General features: G+C 40.9%; 1 protein-coding gene across 4 annotated transcripts in view; it reads left to right on the top strand.

Moving 5' to 3' along the window:
* The window catches only part of HS3ST5 (heparan sulfate-glucosamine 3-sulfotransferase 5), a 468,752-nt gene extending 457,113 nt beyond the window's left edge, over positions 1–11,639 (top strand). For all 4 annotated transcript variants that reach the window (XM_073675877.1, XM_073675878.1, XM_073675876.1 and 1 more), the window contains 2 exons: positions 4,389–4,527; positions 8,340–11,639. In XM_073675877.1, the coding sequence (XP_073531978.1) occupies positions 4,421–4,527; positions 8,340–9,270 (1,038 nt within the window). In that variant the 5' untranslated portion in view covers positions 4,389–4,420 and the 3' untranslated portion in view covers positions 9,271–11,639. The remainder of the gene's footprint in view (positions 1–4,388; positions 4,528–8,339) is intronic.
* The last annotated feature ends 6,583 nt before the right edge of the window (positions 11,640–18,222 follow it).

Below are 18,222 nucleotides of genomic sequence, written 5' to 3'. Positions count from 1 at the left end.
AAGACACTATTAATTTTGACCAAATTCCCAATTCCATTTGCCAAAATGCAGCCTGAAACTTTTAAAGAGCCTCTACCATGCCTGCACTCAATATTATGCTATTGTCACGATGGGGTTGGGACTATGGGCGCTAACCAGGTCCCTAGATCTAGGGATGCCCTAGTCTATTCCTGTCCCACGGATTACTCCTGAAGGTGAAGATGCCAGATTCACATGCCTTGCTATGCTCCTATATCAACCCTTATCTATCCCCTCTCGCACCCATGGTATTGGGAAGCTGGAGTGTATAGAAGCACACTAACCAGACAAACAAGGGAAGATGGATGGGGATAAATGAAAATACCAACCATGCAAAATACACACACAAAACAACAGATTGGAATACAGGGGAGTTAAAGGAAGGCGAAACCAAATAGGAGAGGGTGAGGATGTGCACACGGACAAAACTCCAAGCAACAATCTCCTGAACAAATTTCCAAAAGCCAACTCCAATGACAAACTACACCCCCAACTCCAAAACCAGGCAGTAAGAACTAACACTGGCAATCCCTAAGTGCCAGAGGCGAGCATATATAGCAGAGGTGAGTGGCCAACAGTGAACAGCTGAGAAAATCCAGGCAGGAAAGCTCCTGGAGCTTCTACTGAACAGATTAACCCTTGCACTGCTAGCAAGGAAAAAACCTGCACTGTTTAATAAGATGGTGAAGTTCTTCTAACCAGTGCAGGAGTCAGTGAAACCAGACACCGCAGTCTTCTGGCCCCTCTCTGTCGCGGTATCCCTGTGACAGCTACTCTCCAGCCCTTTGGTGAACAATCTGTTAATTAGATAATTCAAATTTTCAGGTGCTCTGGACTCATCATGATGTGTCTTTCATCTGCTGCAAGTTTCTTTGGTTGACCACTGAGTCTACTGTCCTCAACATTGCCCATTCCTTGATGCTTTTTCAAAATACTTTAAAAGCTTATCTTAAAACCCCAGTCTACTTTGAAATGTTGGCCTGAGAGAGTCCTTGCTGATGCATTGTAATGACACTTGTATCCAGTTGCTGTGCTCAGTCTTGCCATGGTGTACGAGCTGTGACATGAAACTTTCTTCCACAGCCTGACAAGTAGCAGAGATTGTCTGTTCCTCACCCAGTTTCAAGCTTCCTACACAGCTGTTTCTGGTTCAGTTAATGACTGTTTCAACATAAGAAAAGAATGATCATTTTCACCTGCTTGGTATAACTGGCTACTCATATAACTGACTTTATTCTTACAACATCTCTGACTTTGTGCAGGTGTATTTAGAAGAATTGATGCTGTTTTGAAAGGCATTCACACCAAATATTAATAATTTCTTAGATTTCTCTTTTGTTTATTCACGTTTGTTAAAATATAAAAATTTACTTTTAACACTTCAATTTTTTAAAGCTTTCTCACTTTGCAGCATGCTTTTCACACCTGCCTAAAACCTTAAATCAGTATTGTCTGTCCATGCTATTTTGCTGATTTTTGATGCTTGTGTTTAAAACATGTCTAAACATTTATTGTAATTTTTTTGTTCAATATTTTTTAGGAATTTCATAGAAAAAATAAATCTCTGACTTATTTTACCCCTTATATAAAGGGTAATAGAGATGTGCTGGTATATAGAGATGTATCTTTATGTGCCAGTATAATATAGCTGTCAAGAAGAAAAATACTATTTTGATCTTTAGGCAGAGAAAATTCATATCTAGCAGTATAGCCTATGGCTCACTTCTAACTTTCCTGGCTGCTTTGTTAGAGGTTCTAAGTTTGAATCCAGTGGAAGGTCATACTTCAAGAAAAGCAAATAATATATTAGCTGTATGGCATATTTAATGAGCACAGACAGATGCCAGTGGGCCCTCCCTCCAATATCCAAAATTAGAAGAGGAGGGAACAAACACATCAACATCCTAACTTTGAAACCTGTAGTGCAACTGCTCTAACTGTGTGCAGCTGAATTGGCTGCAGAAGCCATATGTCCCCCCTGCTTGGCAAAGGTGTGTCCTTTGGTGATTTTCTATTTTTTTCAGGTCACTATTTTATTTCTATGTATTTGTAAGGTGCCAGAGGGCGGCAATCGTGGCCGAGCTGCTGCTCCATGTTGCCCTGGCACTTTACAGGAAAATCGTGTCCAAGTTCAAATGTGCTGCCGCGTCTATGTAGGGTGCATTACACTCACTTGTAAGCCACAGACCTCAACCATCTCCAAATCTTCAGTTTCAGGAGCCGCCGCACATGAATCAGGGGGCACCCAGTTCGTTTCAACACACAGAAGTTTACTCGACAGTCCAAGTGCATCAGATTCAGTATTGTGCACAACACTCTCCATTTCTTATTTCCATAGTACAGTACATTTCCAGCATTTCTTTCCATTGTACCTGTACTATTCCTACGTTCACTGATCCTGTTAGCCCTAGGTATTCCCAGTCCAGTTCCGCAGTACATCCGAGGTCCATTACTTCTCCCACACGCGGTTCCACATCCATCTTCCTCCGTATGGAAGTGGTTACAGTGCTCGGCACCCGAGTCGAGTTTTGAGCTCCGGACGTTGCAGGAATGTCTGCAGGGAATTTTGGTAAGCCTTTATACCGCCCAGAACACTATGTACTCACCCTTGCTATCAGCCCAACTGCACCTTGAACTTGACCTAATCTCTCAAGCTAACGAACTCTCCTCAAACAGGAAGCAGTGTTTTTTTACTGGTACTCCTCTCCCACTATGGGCTAGTCCCAAACATTAACACTTTCTTACCCTATTGTTATCATTTAACTACAGCTAACTTCCTTATCCTACCTATCTTGTGTCCTAAGTCCTATACTTTGTCTTACCCTGTGCTATGCTATACTGTACACTGCCAAAATTATGCATTACTTATACACTGTACTTTAGTATATCACAGTCTATATCATAGTACGTCGCAATTCACATTATATCACATAACTACACAATATATATATAAGACGCATTACACTATGCACATTATGCACCATAAAACGTGTTTGGTATATTCTGGGCCAAGAACATGACAGTCTAGTCCACACCCCCTTACATATTTCCCATCTATACTATATTTAAAGGGGATCCACTTTGAGCTGTAAAAAGCTGTAATCTGTAGGTGAATCTTGAAGCAATCATCTAATGCCTCGTCATTCAGCACCACTATGGCTGTCCATGTAAAATACAAGCTTACTGGGTTACCTAACATTTCTACCCTTTTTCTACTTCAGCTAATTGACAACCCAAATGTTGGACCCAACTGTATTAAAGGGAGTTTGTCTGTACAAAATGACTATTCAAAGCATGAAAGGGCAAGGCAAAACAAAGGCAACACTGTGGCAGGGCTAAACAGCTCAGTGCACCGTACAAACGACTGTTTTTTTTTATCTATCTACACCATACGTTTTCTCTATATAGAAAGCTCTGGCTTCACAGGAGGCAGAGGAGGACAGAGATAGATGGAAAAAAAGTCAATGGGAGGGTGCACTGAACTGATCTGCCGCGTCAAGAGTGAACCAAGCACCTAGGTTTGAATACTCATTTTGTGCTTACAGACTTCCAATAAAAGGTTGTTTCCATCTCAGCCTTTCATATCTGTACACCTCTCAACACAGGAGGTGAGGCTCCAGAATCAGCTGAGAGCGGCTGAGCTGTTCTGTAATTCCCATAGAAATGAATGGTAGTTACATAAACAAAGCAGCACAGCCGTTCTTGGCTGATACCTATGAACTACTTTCCAGTGGTCGGAGCTGGGTGGCGTTATTCCTGTCTCAGCCATGAAACGCTAAGGTGGCAACAACCCCTTGACTAATACTAATAATCTGTTCACATCATTACATATTTCAATATTAATGAAAATCAAATGTCATACAGACTAACACCGGTGATCCAGTCCTTGTATACGCTTGTTTGACGGGAAAGCAACATAATCTGCAGTAGAGCATCTGAAGCAGATGTGAACATAAGCTTAGAATGCCCTAATGAGGAACAGGTTTCTTTATACAAAACACCGCTTTATCTGGACTAATAGTGAAGAATTTTTGGACTGCATTTGGATACTTTGCATTTACGACATCAGTGAAAACTATAATGTAAACCAGTCTAATGCCATAGATACTGAGGAAGGGTATGCTGATGTATGGGTTTTATTGTTGCAAACCAACCAAAATGACCAACAATACTTATATATATTACGTATACATTTTTTACAGGGTTAAGTCATTCAACAGGTGCCAAATTGAAGGGAAATAATGAACATCCAAGATTTCTTCCTTATGTCTTAATCCCTTGTAGCGGAGCATTGATTGAGTGCCTGTTAATAAACATCAGCCGCCTGGTACACATGCTGATAAATGCTTTCTGCGTGCTGTTTTCCTCAGACTGAAGAAGTCCTGAAGATTGATGGAGGGCCATGCTATTCAAACAGCAGGCGTTGCTGAGACAGAAGCTACTGGTGCTAGGCAGCCTTGCTGTTGGAAGTCTCCTATATCTAGTTGCCAGAGTTGGGAGCTTGGATAGGTAAGTGGCGTAAAGTTATAAAGCTTGGAATTAGAATTTGGTTTGTTCTTTGTCTAGAAATGTAAAAATTGGGAGATGGGTGTCATATAATAAAAATATATATGCTAATTTTCCTCTAAAGAAATGTATGAGGTCTATGCCACACAAAGCAATGTCTCGGTAATGCAAACTCTGCCTCTTCTATATGTCATAGAATGTCTTCTGCAGAATTCTTGCTTGAAGACTCGGAGCAATAAAGAAGGTCTCACATTGTATTTGAAGCATATGGGGCCAATACTGTATATAAGATCAGTATTTCTATTTAAACACTGCATTAGTAACCTAGAGGTCTAGTGTTAAATGGTAGTTTCTAATGCTTTCTGGCCTCGCTGGAGTCATCCATTCATTTTTGCCTTGTGTATCCTGTATTCGCTTTGTAGAATAGGCGGAATCCTTGGCTGCCCAAGCTATAAAATACGACATAGCGTTCATCATCTTACGTGAGATTACAGCCTGTTCTGCATGCCTGTGTTCAAAAGCCATATTGCCAGGCTGTATTACAATGCATTTATTACCCTACATGAATAATTTAAGGGCAAAGGAAAGAAGTCCCTTCCAGCATTTTGTTAAATCTCTTGACATCAACAATGTGTCCTTCATTGTTCTCCTTTCTTCTAAAAAATAAGCCTGGATCTGACATGTAAATGCAAATCACTGTATTTTAACCACAGTGGTTGTGAATGTATCATGTTAGGCTTTGGATTATATAGACTTCTCAGCCATCCATGACGACAATACTATTATATTGATTATCCCTGGAGACACCAAGTACTCACCGTAGATGATGAAACACTCATACATTTAAATACCAGGATAAGCATGAAACTGCTAACTGAATGGGAATTAGAAAATATTCCCTGTTTATGGAGAATTAGCAACATTTATGCAAATTGAAGTAAACTCGGGTCAATTATATTGAATTAGTAAATCATTAATTACCTTTTTTGATCTTTTCATATAATTTTATTAGTATAGTACCTCCTGCACACTAACTCAAGATGAATAATTGCTTGACAGTGTATGCATTTTGCAGGTTAAACTTGCAATATACGACTGGTGACAATTTTCTTCATTTTCTTCCGTCTAAAGCTTGGCTTCCATATATCTTGGCCATTACCCAAACTGATGACAGCTGACATCAAAACGACATCTGTTGTCAACCATCATTTTATGAGTTTCCTCTGCAAAACTTGTGAGCCAGATCGGAAAACGCAACAAGCAGCGTTTTATGAAGGATCAGGCACAACTGATGCACCAGACAAGTGTGAATGAACCCATAGCAAACTTTGGGTTCATTTTCCCATCAGTTTTCTGCCATGCTCAGATAAATGGAAACTATACCTAATCTATAAAATGTAAACTAGCTTATTCATGTAATGTTGCGTATTGTCAATTAACAGAGCATCATTCTTAAAATTGAAACTCACCAGATAAATAATGGAGATTTGTCCTTCTTTATATGCTGCAGCTTCCTGTTTCTAATAACAGGACCAACACCCAAAGCAGACATTAAAGGTATATTCGAATGCTGCTTGGCTAGGCAGGAAACCCCCCATCTGTCCTACCTCCTTATAAGGGGATTGTTCACTTTCGGATAATTTTCCTTCCTGGCTGCAGTTTGCTGAAAAATAACAAACTCTGCTATACTCGCCTTCCCCAGGTCCATCAGTGAGTCTCTGCTGCCGCGCCCGGTGTCTTGCATTGGCTGTGGTGCTAACGTCACGTTGATAATGTTGTGGCCAATCAGTCATCTTAGTGGCTCTGCCATTGTAGATGTGACATCCCCTTCAGAGCCACTGAGCTCACTGATTCGCTGCCGCTCTGTCGACGTGACATCGGTGCTGCAGCCAATGCCAGACAACAGAAGCAGCAGCGGAGACTCACCTGTGGACCCGGGTAAGGTGAGTACAGCATGGCTTGTTATTTTTTAACAAACTGCTGCTGAGGCCAATGATTATGTGAAAGGGAACAACGCATTTAAAGTAAATCTAAAGATCCACCTTCTATCTACTTTTTTCCAAGTGAGCTTCACATTCAGTAGTGTGAAAAATTGTTTGCCCCGTCCTGATTTCTTATTCTTTTGCATGTTTGTCACACTTAAATGTTTCAGATCACAAAACAAATTTACATATTAGACAAAGATAACACAAGTAAACACAAAATGCAGTTTTTAAATGAAGGTCTTTATTATTAAGAGAAAAAGAAATCCAAACCTACAGGGCCCTGTGTGAAAAATTGATTGCCCCCTAAACCTAACAACTGGTTGGGCCACCCTTAGCAGCAACAACTGCAATCAAGTGTTTGCAATAACTGCCAATGAGTCTCTTACAACGCTCTGGAGGAATTTTCACCCACTCATCTTTGCAAAATTGTTGCAATTCAGACACATTGGAGGGTTTCCGAGCATGAACCGCCTTTTTTAAGGTCATGCCACAGCACCTCAATCGGATTAAGGTCAGGACTTTGACTAGACCACTCTAAAGTCTTAATTTTGTTTATCTTAAGCCCAACATAGGTGGACTTGCTGGTGTGTTTTGGAACATTCTCCTGCTGCATAACCCAAGTGCACTTCAGCTTGAGGTCACGAACAGATGACCAGACATTCTCCTTCAGGATTTTTCGGTAGACAGCAGAATTCATGGTTCCATTTACCACAGCCAGTTTTCCAGGTCCTGAAGCAACAAAACAGCCCCAGACCATCACACTACCATAACCATATTTTACTGTTGGCATCATGTTCCTTTTCTGAAATGTTGTGTTACTTCTACGCCAGATGTAATGGGACATACATCTTCCAAAAGGTTCAACTTTTGTCTCGTCAATCCACATAGTATTGTCCCAAAAGTCTTGCCGATCATCAAGATGTTTTCTGAGAAAACTGAGACGAGCCTTTATGTTATTTTTGCTCAGCAGTTGTTTTTGTCTTGGAACTCTGCCATGCATGTCATTGTTGCCCAGTCTCTTTCTTATGGTGGAGTCATGAACACTGACCTTAACTGAAGCAAGTGAGGCCTGCAGTGTTTTTAAAGTTGTTGTGGGGTCTTTTGTGACCTCTTGGATGAGTCGTTGCTGCACTCTTGGGGTAATTTTGGTCAGCCAGCCACTCCTGGGAAGGTTCACCACTGTTCCATGTCTTTGCCATTTGTTGGTAATGGCTCTCACTGTAGCTTTTGAGGATCTTTTGGTCTACTTTGTCAGGCAGGTATTTAAGTTATTTTTTGATTGAGAAAGGGTGTGGCAGTAATCAAACCTGTGTGTTTGCTAAGGAAATTGAACTCAGCTTCCCAAAGATGTGATAAACCACAGTTAATTTATGTTTTATGGGGGGGCAATCACTTTTTCACACAGGGCCCTGTAGGTTTGGATTTCTTTTTCCCTTAATAATAAAGACCTTTTGTGTTTACTTTTGTTATCTTTGTCTAATATTTAAATTTGTTTTGTGATCTGAAACATTTAAGTGTGACAAATATGCAAAAGAATAAGAAATTAGTTAGGGGGCAAACACTTTATCACACCACTATATATGAGGATATTTTGTGTTTTGTTCCTCCAGTGTGGTATAGAAACACAGTAACTGATCCAACTGTACTCTATGGAATCATTTCTGGCATATTAGTTGCGCCAATATCGTCCAGGAGCCAAATCAGAAATTATTATTGGTGCTAGGTCATTACATTTATTCTTAGTGATACAGTGGTCACTTGCTCCTGTTTATTCTGCTTTTCTTATTACATAAAAGTGTTATTTGATCTTATAAACCTTTATCATTACAGGCTGCCGCCAATATGTTCAGTCGAAGGTAGATTCAGTCCACAAAATCAGGATGCAATCACTCTTCGTGCTATGCAGTATAAAAGAGGACTCTTACATGAATTTCGGAAAGGAAATGCAACTAAAGAGCAAATTCTCCTTCATAACTTGGTCCAGCAGCTACCAAAGGCGATTATTATAGGTGTAAGAAAAGGAGGAACTAGAGCCTTACTTGAAATGTTAAATCTCCATCCTGCTGTGGTGAAGGCCTCTCAAGAAATACATTTTTTTGACAACGATGAGAACTACGCAAAGGGTATTGAGTGGTACAGAAAAAAGATGCCCTTCTCCCACCCCCACCAAATCACTATAGAAAAAAGCCCTGCCTACTTTATTACAGATGAAGTCCCTGAAAGGATTTATAAAATGAACTCATCCATTAAATTACTCATAATTGTCAGAGAGCCAACGACAAGAGCCATTTCTGACTATACACAGGTTTTGGAGGGCAAGGAAAGGAAAAATAAGACCTACTACAAGTTTGAAAAAATGGCTATGGACTCAAATACCTGTGAAGTGAACACTAAGTACAAGGCTGTGAGGACCAGTATCTATACCAAGCATCTGGAAAGGTGGCTGAAGTACTTCCCCATTGAACAGTTTCACATTGTTGACGGGGATCGGCTAATCACCGAACCACTGCCAGAATTGCAACTGGTGGAAACATTTCTCAATCTACCACCCAGGATCAGTCAGTACAACCTATACTTTAATGCTACCAGAGGTTTCTATTGCTTGCGGTTTAACATTGTCTTTAACAAGTGCCTAGCAGGTAGCAAGGGGCGCATACATCCTGAGGTCGACTCCTCAGTCATTACCAAATTGCACAAGTTCTTTCATCCTTTCAATCAGAAGTTTTACCAGATCACCGGGAGGACATTTAACTGGCCCTAACTACTACTATTGTCTACAACACCGTGTGTTGCAGATTGGTTTCAGTAAAGTCTATAATAGGACAATTATGCACTTTTCATGGACACCTTTAATAGAGAAAATGTTTAATTTCTTGAGAAAAATAAATTATGTATGTGACCAAATATTTAAGGGGAAGACTTTACTGAAAATGAAAAGGAGACTCCTCCCAAATAATAAAAAGTACGATTAACATTCTAATAAAAAGGAAATGTCACTAATATACTACTTTACCCACAGATGTCTCAAGAAAACATGTATGTCATATACATGCCTACAGACATTAGATGAGTGTCACCTAATTCAACCGATCTCAATAGGGTCTAGTATAGAGTTTATGTCTATGGGTGCTGCCACATGTCTGTGCCACAAATCATCCTAACAGCAGATGTGTGGGGCATTTGAGTCCCTGGTCAAAACACTGGAAATAGACATTTGGATCATATTGTGTTCATGAGAACATAAGCTTTCAAATCGGCTTTCAATAATGTGGTGACATTCCAAGTATACATACATATCCATGCAGACATAAGATATAGTATAGCTAGACTTCTCTGATAATGACTCATTGTAAGACAAATACATAAGACAATTTGGTTTGATGCCCCTTATTTTCAGTTAGTGTCCATAGATATAAAGCTCCCCCACTGCCCTATACACAGTAGATAGATATGGGCCAAACGACGGTTCAGCCGTCAGCCCTCTCACCCGACTCCTCTATACACAGGAGCACCCAACCTGCTGACTGCTCCTATATTCCATACAACAGGGTTCATCGACTCCAGTCCTCAAGGCACAACAATAGATCATGTTTTCAGGATTTCGGTAGTATTGCACAGGTGGTGCAATTATCATCTGGGCAGTACTAAGGAAATTCTGAAAACATGATCTGTTGGTGGGCATTGAGGACTGGAGTGGAGAAACGGTACAAGAGAGCTATTCCCAGACATCTCAGGAACGAAAGTAGTAGAATCCCAAAACTGGACATGCCTCATCCTTATCTCCTCTGACCACAACTGTCAGGGGAAAGTCGGGACGCCCCCATAAACATTAAAGAGTTGGTCGAGCCTGCTGATTTCAGTGGGTTTGGTCAACGTTAGTCTATAAGGCCTTAAAGGGAATCTGTCAGTAGGATCAACCCTTCTATAAGCCGTCTATATGGTCATGCAGGTCATAGAAAGTTGAATAAAATCTGAGCCAGATGCAGATCTGCATGAGAATCTGTCTCCAGAGCTTATTTGAAATGAAAGGGGGCATTACCAGGGTGATATGTAATGACTGACACTCAGCTCTGCACTGAGATCAGAACTAATGGAGTACAGCAGATCTAACATAGTAAAGCAGAAGTGAATTTTGTCTCCTTAGAAATACATTAGCACTGCAGATGTCCTCTTATAGTGCTTCAGCTTCCATCTCACAAGCAGCCAGTGTGGAGGAGGAGCGGTACAGCAGAGCTGACAGCACTGCAGATGTGTTTGCAATGAGATAAGGTTCAACTCTGCTGTACTGTGTTGGTTATAATCAGGCACAGCTCAGCAGGAGAACTGACAGCTCTAGAAGAGGACAACTGTAGATGCAAGTGTTTGTAATGAGACAAAGTTCACTTCTTCTGTACTGTATTAGCTGTGCTTTACTGTGTTAGTTCTGATCTCACTGCAGAGCTGTGTGTAATTGCAGAGTGTCAGTCATTACTTGGTTCACACTAGTAACCCCACCTTTCAATTAAATTAAACGTTGGAGGCAGATTCTCAGTGAGATCTTAACAGCTCATTTTTATATAAGAAAAACGTGGATATCTCTGAAACAAGAAATACATCAGATCTCAGATATAAAGGTATGATTTTATTCAAATTCCTTTGACCTACATGCCTATATAGACGGCTTAGGAGGGTTGATCCTACTGATAGATTCCCTTTAAGTGATGAGAGTGCTACAAAAATTGAATAAACAAAATATATCTTATGTCTGTGGGTACTTTTATTCAGCTTTATCCTTAATTTACTGCTAGGAACCTCCATGGACCCAGCATACTTTATTAGCACAGACGCAACATAAAAAAGTCTAAATGGCGTGGTCCTGCAGTCTAAGCATGTTTTGTTTCTGGTGATTTTGCTACACATTTTGTTAGGAATGAATTGTAAAAGGTTAGGAAAAAGTTTACACCCATTTTTGTACTGTTAAAATGCATTTAAAATAAAAAAAAAAATGAAGCAACTTTGCAAATAGTCTTGATTAAAAATGTTCTTCTGCTCTTGTACAGACCTATATGTTACATAGTTACAAACCTGCAGAGTCTGATTCTGCAATTATGCTTACATCTGTCCTACCACTCGCAACCAGATTAGATGTTGGACTGATTAAAGGAAGTATGAAGGCAGGATCAGACTACACAGGGTTATTTGTAGTCTGTTACCATGGAGACACATGGGTCTTTATAGGAACTGTAGATACAAAATTGCAAGATTTTTTTTTAACATTTAGATGCATTGGAGCAATAAAAATGGTTACAAAGATGGATTTACCCTTTAAAGCCAAATGTACATGCCTGTTAGCTTTGGATTTCTTTTTAAAGGTACATATGAGAAAGCACAAATTGGTTTTGCTATTGGCAGAGCACACTAGAAACATTTAGGGATTTGTGATTAATGTGAATAAAAATGCTTCCCAAACAGATGCAAACATAATTCTTCCCATAAAGTATTCAACGCAAATGGAAAACTGCATAATAGAAAATGTTTTAGAAAATAATGTATGTTGTGTAAATCAAATACACACATCAGAGGCACATATTGGAAATAAAAGACATGAATCTACATACATTCTAGCTGTAATAAACTCTATATGCATAAAGATTACACTATCAGTTAATAAACGGCATACATGAGTTGCAAATTAAAATAATTTATTATCTCTTTCATTAAAGGGGATGTCCACCACTTAATTGAAAAAATGCTAAATAGTATAAAATAATAATAGAGGCAGTACTTGCCTTTAGTAGGGCCCTCCATTGTCTTTAAGGCACTTCCTAGGTCTCCCTCTGTTCTTGCTGCTCCATGTGGATGGACATGTGACTGCTGTGCCCAATCACTAAACAACACATTGCCGCTACAGTCAGTGATTGGCTGCAGGGGTCACATCCAGATGGAGCAGGAAGCGTAGAGACAAAGGGGGGACCCAGGAAGCGCTAGAACAGGAGCAGTAGGGTTTCAATAAGGTCATTATTTTACTCCATTGCGAATGTTTTTCTTTTAAAGCGGACAGTCAACCCTTTTAAGACCCCTACTGTGAAGAGATGCAACTATTTTCATATAAATAAACCAGTGCTCGTCTTATTCTTGTTCCAAAGTTACTGTGGTGGGTTTGCACTATAATTTCTTGTACCGGTACCTGTCACTCGTAGCATGTTGACAATAGGAAACAGAGGCCTGACCATTCCCCCTCACTGCGTGTTTGTCCGAAAAAACCGACTGTAAATAATGTAGATTTTATTGTACATACTGTTTCACATTAAGTAATTATATTTTGTAAAACGGAGTATGACTCTTTAAATTATTGTGAGAAGTTTTATTGTGGTAACTTAAAATGGAATGAATTAAAATCACTCAATGTGGATTTCGTTCACTCGTGGTTCTATCATGTGATCTCATCCAAAAATTGCTCCATGTGCCATCAGACGCCTTATAACGAAGATATTCTCCCATAAAAACTTTTGGTGAAGTGCTTTTTAGTAAAAGCAGCCTATGGCTACACATGGTAGTATGGACCCATGTGGAAACTGTGTCCTACAGTGTCCACGGACATGGCTTTGCCATATCAGGGAGCCCTTATTATTTGGGCAGGTGCAGACGGCCGTTGATTCTCTCATTCAAGAGAATCGGGCCCATTATGCAAATGACGGTCTGATCATACTCGGACCAGTGTTTGATCATAGTGTGATCCGATTCTCTCTCGAGGAGAAGATGGAGAAAAAAATTTCTCCATCTCCATTCTGTCAGTCGGTGGAAATCGGACTGTACTCAGAAGTCATTCGAGTGCAGTCCAATGGTTTCCATAGACTCATTGACTTGCATGGCCGAGTGAGATCCGAATATCAAATCAAATTCTGGCATGTAGCGAACTTTTTTCCTCGGACAGCCCCTGTCCGAGGAAAAAGTTGGATATGTTAACGATCCCATAGACTAACATTGGTCGTAGTGTGATTCTCAGTCTTATCGAATCGCACTCGGACCAAAATATGGTCATGTGCACCTGCCCTTCTTGTAATTTTAACACCAAAGATGGCATTGGGAGTAAGTTTACATTTTTTACTCTTATTGCAAAAAACAGTAGACATACAAGACATCGCAGGTTGCAATAACACTTTTTGAGTATTTATTGGTAAATATTTATATTTATTGGTAATAGCCATGCTGTTTTGAAGGCCAAAATAGGCAGCATCTTTAAGGGGTTAAAGGAAAAATTGCACAATTTTGCAACATTCTTTCTGCATCAGTTATTTATTGTGTTTTATGGTACCTCTGCAGTCATTAAATAGGAAACCACTCTAGTTACTGCAAGTGCTGGTCATTTTCCTATATGGTACTCTGCAGACAATGGCTTACCTGGCAGCAAGTGCATTAAATGTAAAATATTCGGCAATTATCTCTGATTAAAGTGCAATGGCCATGGAATTTAGAGTAAAGGCCGATGATACAAAGACTATGTTATTCGGCAAGTGAACAGCTACAGGTGAAAAGGGCTGACTTTATCTGTCGCCAAGTTTTCGTTAACCTATCTGAGGCAGCATAATATAGAGATAGAGACCCTGATTCCAGTGATGTATCACTTACTTTACTAGATGCTGCAGTTTTGATTATAAACTGTTTTATCTGTGGCAGATCCATCAGTTCTCTGAATGCTGAGCTCTGTGTAACCTCGCCCACACCACTGACTGCAGGAGCAGAAAGCTGCCAATCAGTAGTGGGGGTGTATTTGGACTACAAGGCAGCAGCCCAAAAGGTACCCTAGTGATAAGCTCCAACTGATAAAATAGTGATTTTATACAAACTACACTAAGCAGCCCAGTAAGTGACACATGACTGGAATCAGGATCTCTGTCCCAACATCATGTTGCTCTCAGATTAGGTAGCAAAAACCTGCTGACAGATTCCCTTTAAATACCATAAACAGCCCATGAACAAGAATGGCACTACGATAAAGTGAATTCTATTTTATGATGAGTCAGTCATGCCACTTGGAAAGCCTAGAAAGTGGCATAAGAGAGGCACATTCTACAAGGACTATGGCAGCACTTCTATTGACACATGTCCAAATACAAGCCAATATCTCAATAAATACTATTAGTATCATTTAGTAAAAGTCTGCATTAGGCTACGGCCCCACTATCAGTATTTGGTCAGTACCGTATATTCCGGCGTATAAGACGACCTGGTGTATAAGACGACCCCCCTACTTTCCTGTTAAAATATAGAGTTTAGGATATATTCACCGTATAAGACTACCCCTTTTCCAACGCATACCAAACACCGGTAAAAATTAAAAAAAAACAGATTTGAATTTAACATGGTCCTTTTTTAATTTAAATTCTTATGACATGCAGGTATATAGCAGGAAAACTGTCACTCATAAACATATTAAAATAGGGGGGACCCCACGTCATTTTTTGGGGGGGTCCCCCATTCTAATAGCTAGTAAAGGCTAGGTATTCAGCTGGGGGCTGATATTAGTAGCCTGGGAAGCTCCGTGGGTATTACCCCCTTCCCAGACTTCAAACATCTGCCCCAGCCGTCTGCTTAACCTCCGCTAGAGACTATAATGATGGGGGATCCCACGCCAATTTTCTTTTTAAAAAATCCTTTATTTTAACACTAAATGACAATTGAGGGGTTAATAAAGATGCAGTCCCTAAATTATTATTAATTTTGTAATTAATTTTTCCCAAAAATGTTGACGTGGGCTTCGCCATATTTTTGTGTCCAGCCAGGTACAGCAGGCAGGAACGGGCTGCCCCCAACCACCAGCTGCCTATTTGTACCTGGCCGGACACAACAATATAGGGAAGCCCTTTTTTTCTTAATTATTTCATGAATTTCATGAAATAATTAAAAAAAAAAAGACGTGGGGCTTCGCCCTATTTTTGTGTCCAGCCAGGTACAACTAGGCAGCTGGGGGCTGGAATCTGCAGCGCAGGGAGGCCGAAGCTTTCTGCTCCCCCCCCCGCTGCAAATTGCAGTCCGCGGCCGCCCCAGAAAATGGCGCGTTCATAGAAGCGCCATCTTCTGGCGCTGTACCCAACTCATCCAGGGCCCTGGTGCGGTGGCTCACTGGGTAATAAAGGGGTTAAGGCCAGCTTGGCATTATCAGCTGGCCCTAAGCCCGAAATTCATGGGGTCACGCCAATATTAGACATGACCGCCATGAATTTCTAGTAAAGTAATTAAAAAAAACACAAACACCCAGAATAAAGTCCTTTAATTGAAATAAAGACACAATTTTTTAATGTTCTAAATTAAACCATACTTACCATCACACCCATTCCAGCTGAAGCCAACGATCTCCTGAAATAAAAGTAAAATAATAAAGCAACCTCATCCTTACCTCTCCATGGTTCCCAGGACCGGTCCAGCTCTGCTACATTCACATGACAGGCTGCACCGCAGCAGAACGCTGCCGTTCAGCTTGCCATGCGGCAGACACTGAGAAGCGCAGGCATGCTTGTGCTCCTCAGTGTCTGACTGTGACGGCATCCAGATGAGCCGAGGTCATGTCCAATGAACTCGGCTCACCTCATGCACGTCACTGACAGCGTGGGAAAATTCTCCTGCTCCCCGCATGCGCAGTAGAAGTTTCCCACGCTGTCAGTGACGGACGTCCAGGAGGTGAGCTGAGTTCATTGTCGGCTCATCTGGCTGCCGTCACAGCCAGACACTGCAGAGCGCAAGCATGCCTGCGCTTCTCAGTGTCTGCGGGATGACAGGCTGGATGGCAGCGTTCTGCTGCGGTCCAGCCTGTCATCTCGATGTAGCAGAGCTGAAGCTGTCCTGGGAACCATGGAAAGGTAAGGATGAGGTTGCTTTATTATTTTACTTTTATTGCAGGAGATCGTTGACTTCAGCTGGAATGGGCGTGATGGTAAGTATGGTTTAATTTAGAACAATAAAGAATTGTGTGTTTATTTCAATTAAAGGACTTTATTCTGGGTGTTTGTGTTTTTTTTAACTTTTACTATGGGGTTAGTAATGGGGGTGTCTTATAGACGCCTCTCCATTACTAACCTGGGCTTGATGTCAGCTGGCATTATAAGCTGACATCAACCCCAGCCCTATTACCCCACTGCCACCGCACCAGGGCAGCGTGGAAGAGCGAGGCTAAGTGCCAGAATTGGCGCATCCTATGAATGCGCCATTTCTGGGGCGGCTGACGGCTGGTGTTTCTAGCCTGGGAGGGGGCCAATATTCATGGCTCCCTTCCTGGGCTATTAATATCAGCCCCCAGCTGTCTGCCTAGCCTTTGCTAGCTATTAAATTAGGGGGGACCCCACGTCATTTTTTTTGGGGGGTCCCCCATTTTAATAGCTAGTAAAGGCTATGTATTCAGCTGGGGGCTGATATTAGTAGCCTGGGAAGCTCCGTGGGTATTACCCCCTTCCCAGGCTTCAAACATCTGCCCCAGCTGTCTGCTTAACCTCCGCTAGAGACTAAAATTAAGGGGAACCCCACGCCAATTTTTTTTTAAATAAATCCGTTATTTTAACACTAGATGACAAGTACAGTAACCAGCACTGTCACTGTACTTCATATATATGTGACTGACATGTTTCTATCTATCTAATCTATGTGTGATGCTCTATCTTTCTGTTCTAAATTGTCGGGTACCGCTGCTGAATTGCCGGCCGGCTTTTTTAAAGAGATGGTGCATGAAAACACTATTATTTTTTTTTATAAATCCTTTACACTAAATGACAAGTGCAGTAATCAACACTGTCACTGTACTTCATATATATGTGACTGACATGTTTCTATCTATCTAATCTATGTGTGAAGCTCTATTCTTTCTGTTCTAAATTGTCGGGTGCCGGCTTATGCCGCTGCTGAATTGCCGGCTTTTCATATATTGTCACAGAAGCGATGCGAACTTCCCTGCTCCGGACACAGCGCACCGCTTCTGTGACAAGTGAAAGCTGTCGGCACAGAAGTCCTGCGCTGTGTCCGGAGCTGGGAATACGCAGCGATGTGTCAGTTTCAGCACAGAAGCGCTGACTGTCTGGACCTACCGCCGCCGTATTTTAACTCCCTCCACCTTATATTAACTCCGACATGGCAGGGATACGGCCACGGCAGCTTATTAACACCCCCAGAGTATCCCCGTATGTCAATTTCTGAAAGTTCAAAAGCATTACCGGCGTATAAGACGACCCCAGACTAGACAGAAGATTTTTCAGTCTTCAAAAGTCGTCTTATACGCCGGAATATACGGTATTTTACATCAGTATTTGCAAGCCAAAACCAGGTGAGGAACAATCAGTGAAAAGTATAATAGAAACAAGTCACCAATTCTGCCTTTATCACCCACTCCTGGTTTTGGCTTTCAAATACTGATGTAAAATACTGACCAAATCCTGAATGTGTGAATGTGGCCTTAGGCAGATCTGGTTTCAGACATTTTTTACATTTCAACAAGCAGATTTTTTTTTTAAATATTTAGAAAATGTTGATTTTTAAGATGACATAAAATATGCCAATTGCTGAGAATGGTAAGACCACCAAGCTACTGCTGTATGAATAAAAAAAAAGAGGGCCTGATGAAAGGTGGGCAGCTTTCCTCTTATTTCTTATGCTCCCCTGAATATTGTTTTTTTTGTTTGTTTTTCTTTCAAAATCCACTAAATTATTTTGTGCTATTTTTATGGTCTTTACTAAAGGGCCATTGATCACA

The sequence above is a fragment of the Phyllobates terribilis genome, unplaced genomic scaffold (genome assembly GCF_046119375.1).
Source record: "Phyllobates terribilis strain yellow unplaced genomic scaffold, ASM4611937v1 Scaffold_3__8_contigs__length_932513732, whole genome shotgun sequence".
NCBI lineage: Eukaryota > Metazoa > Chordata > Amphibia > Anura > Dendrobatidae > Phyllobates > Phyllobates terribilis.
The sequence above is the reverse complement of the archived record's forward strand: the minus strand, read 5'-3'. Positions and strand labels throughout refer to the sequence as shown.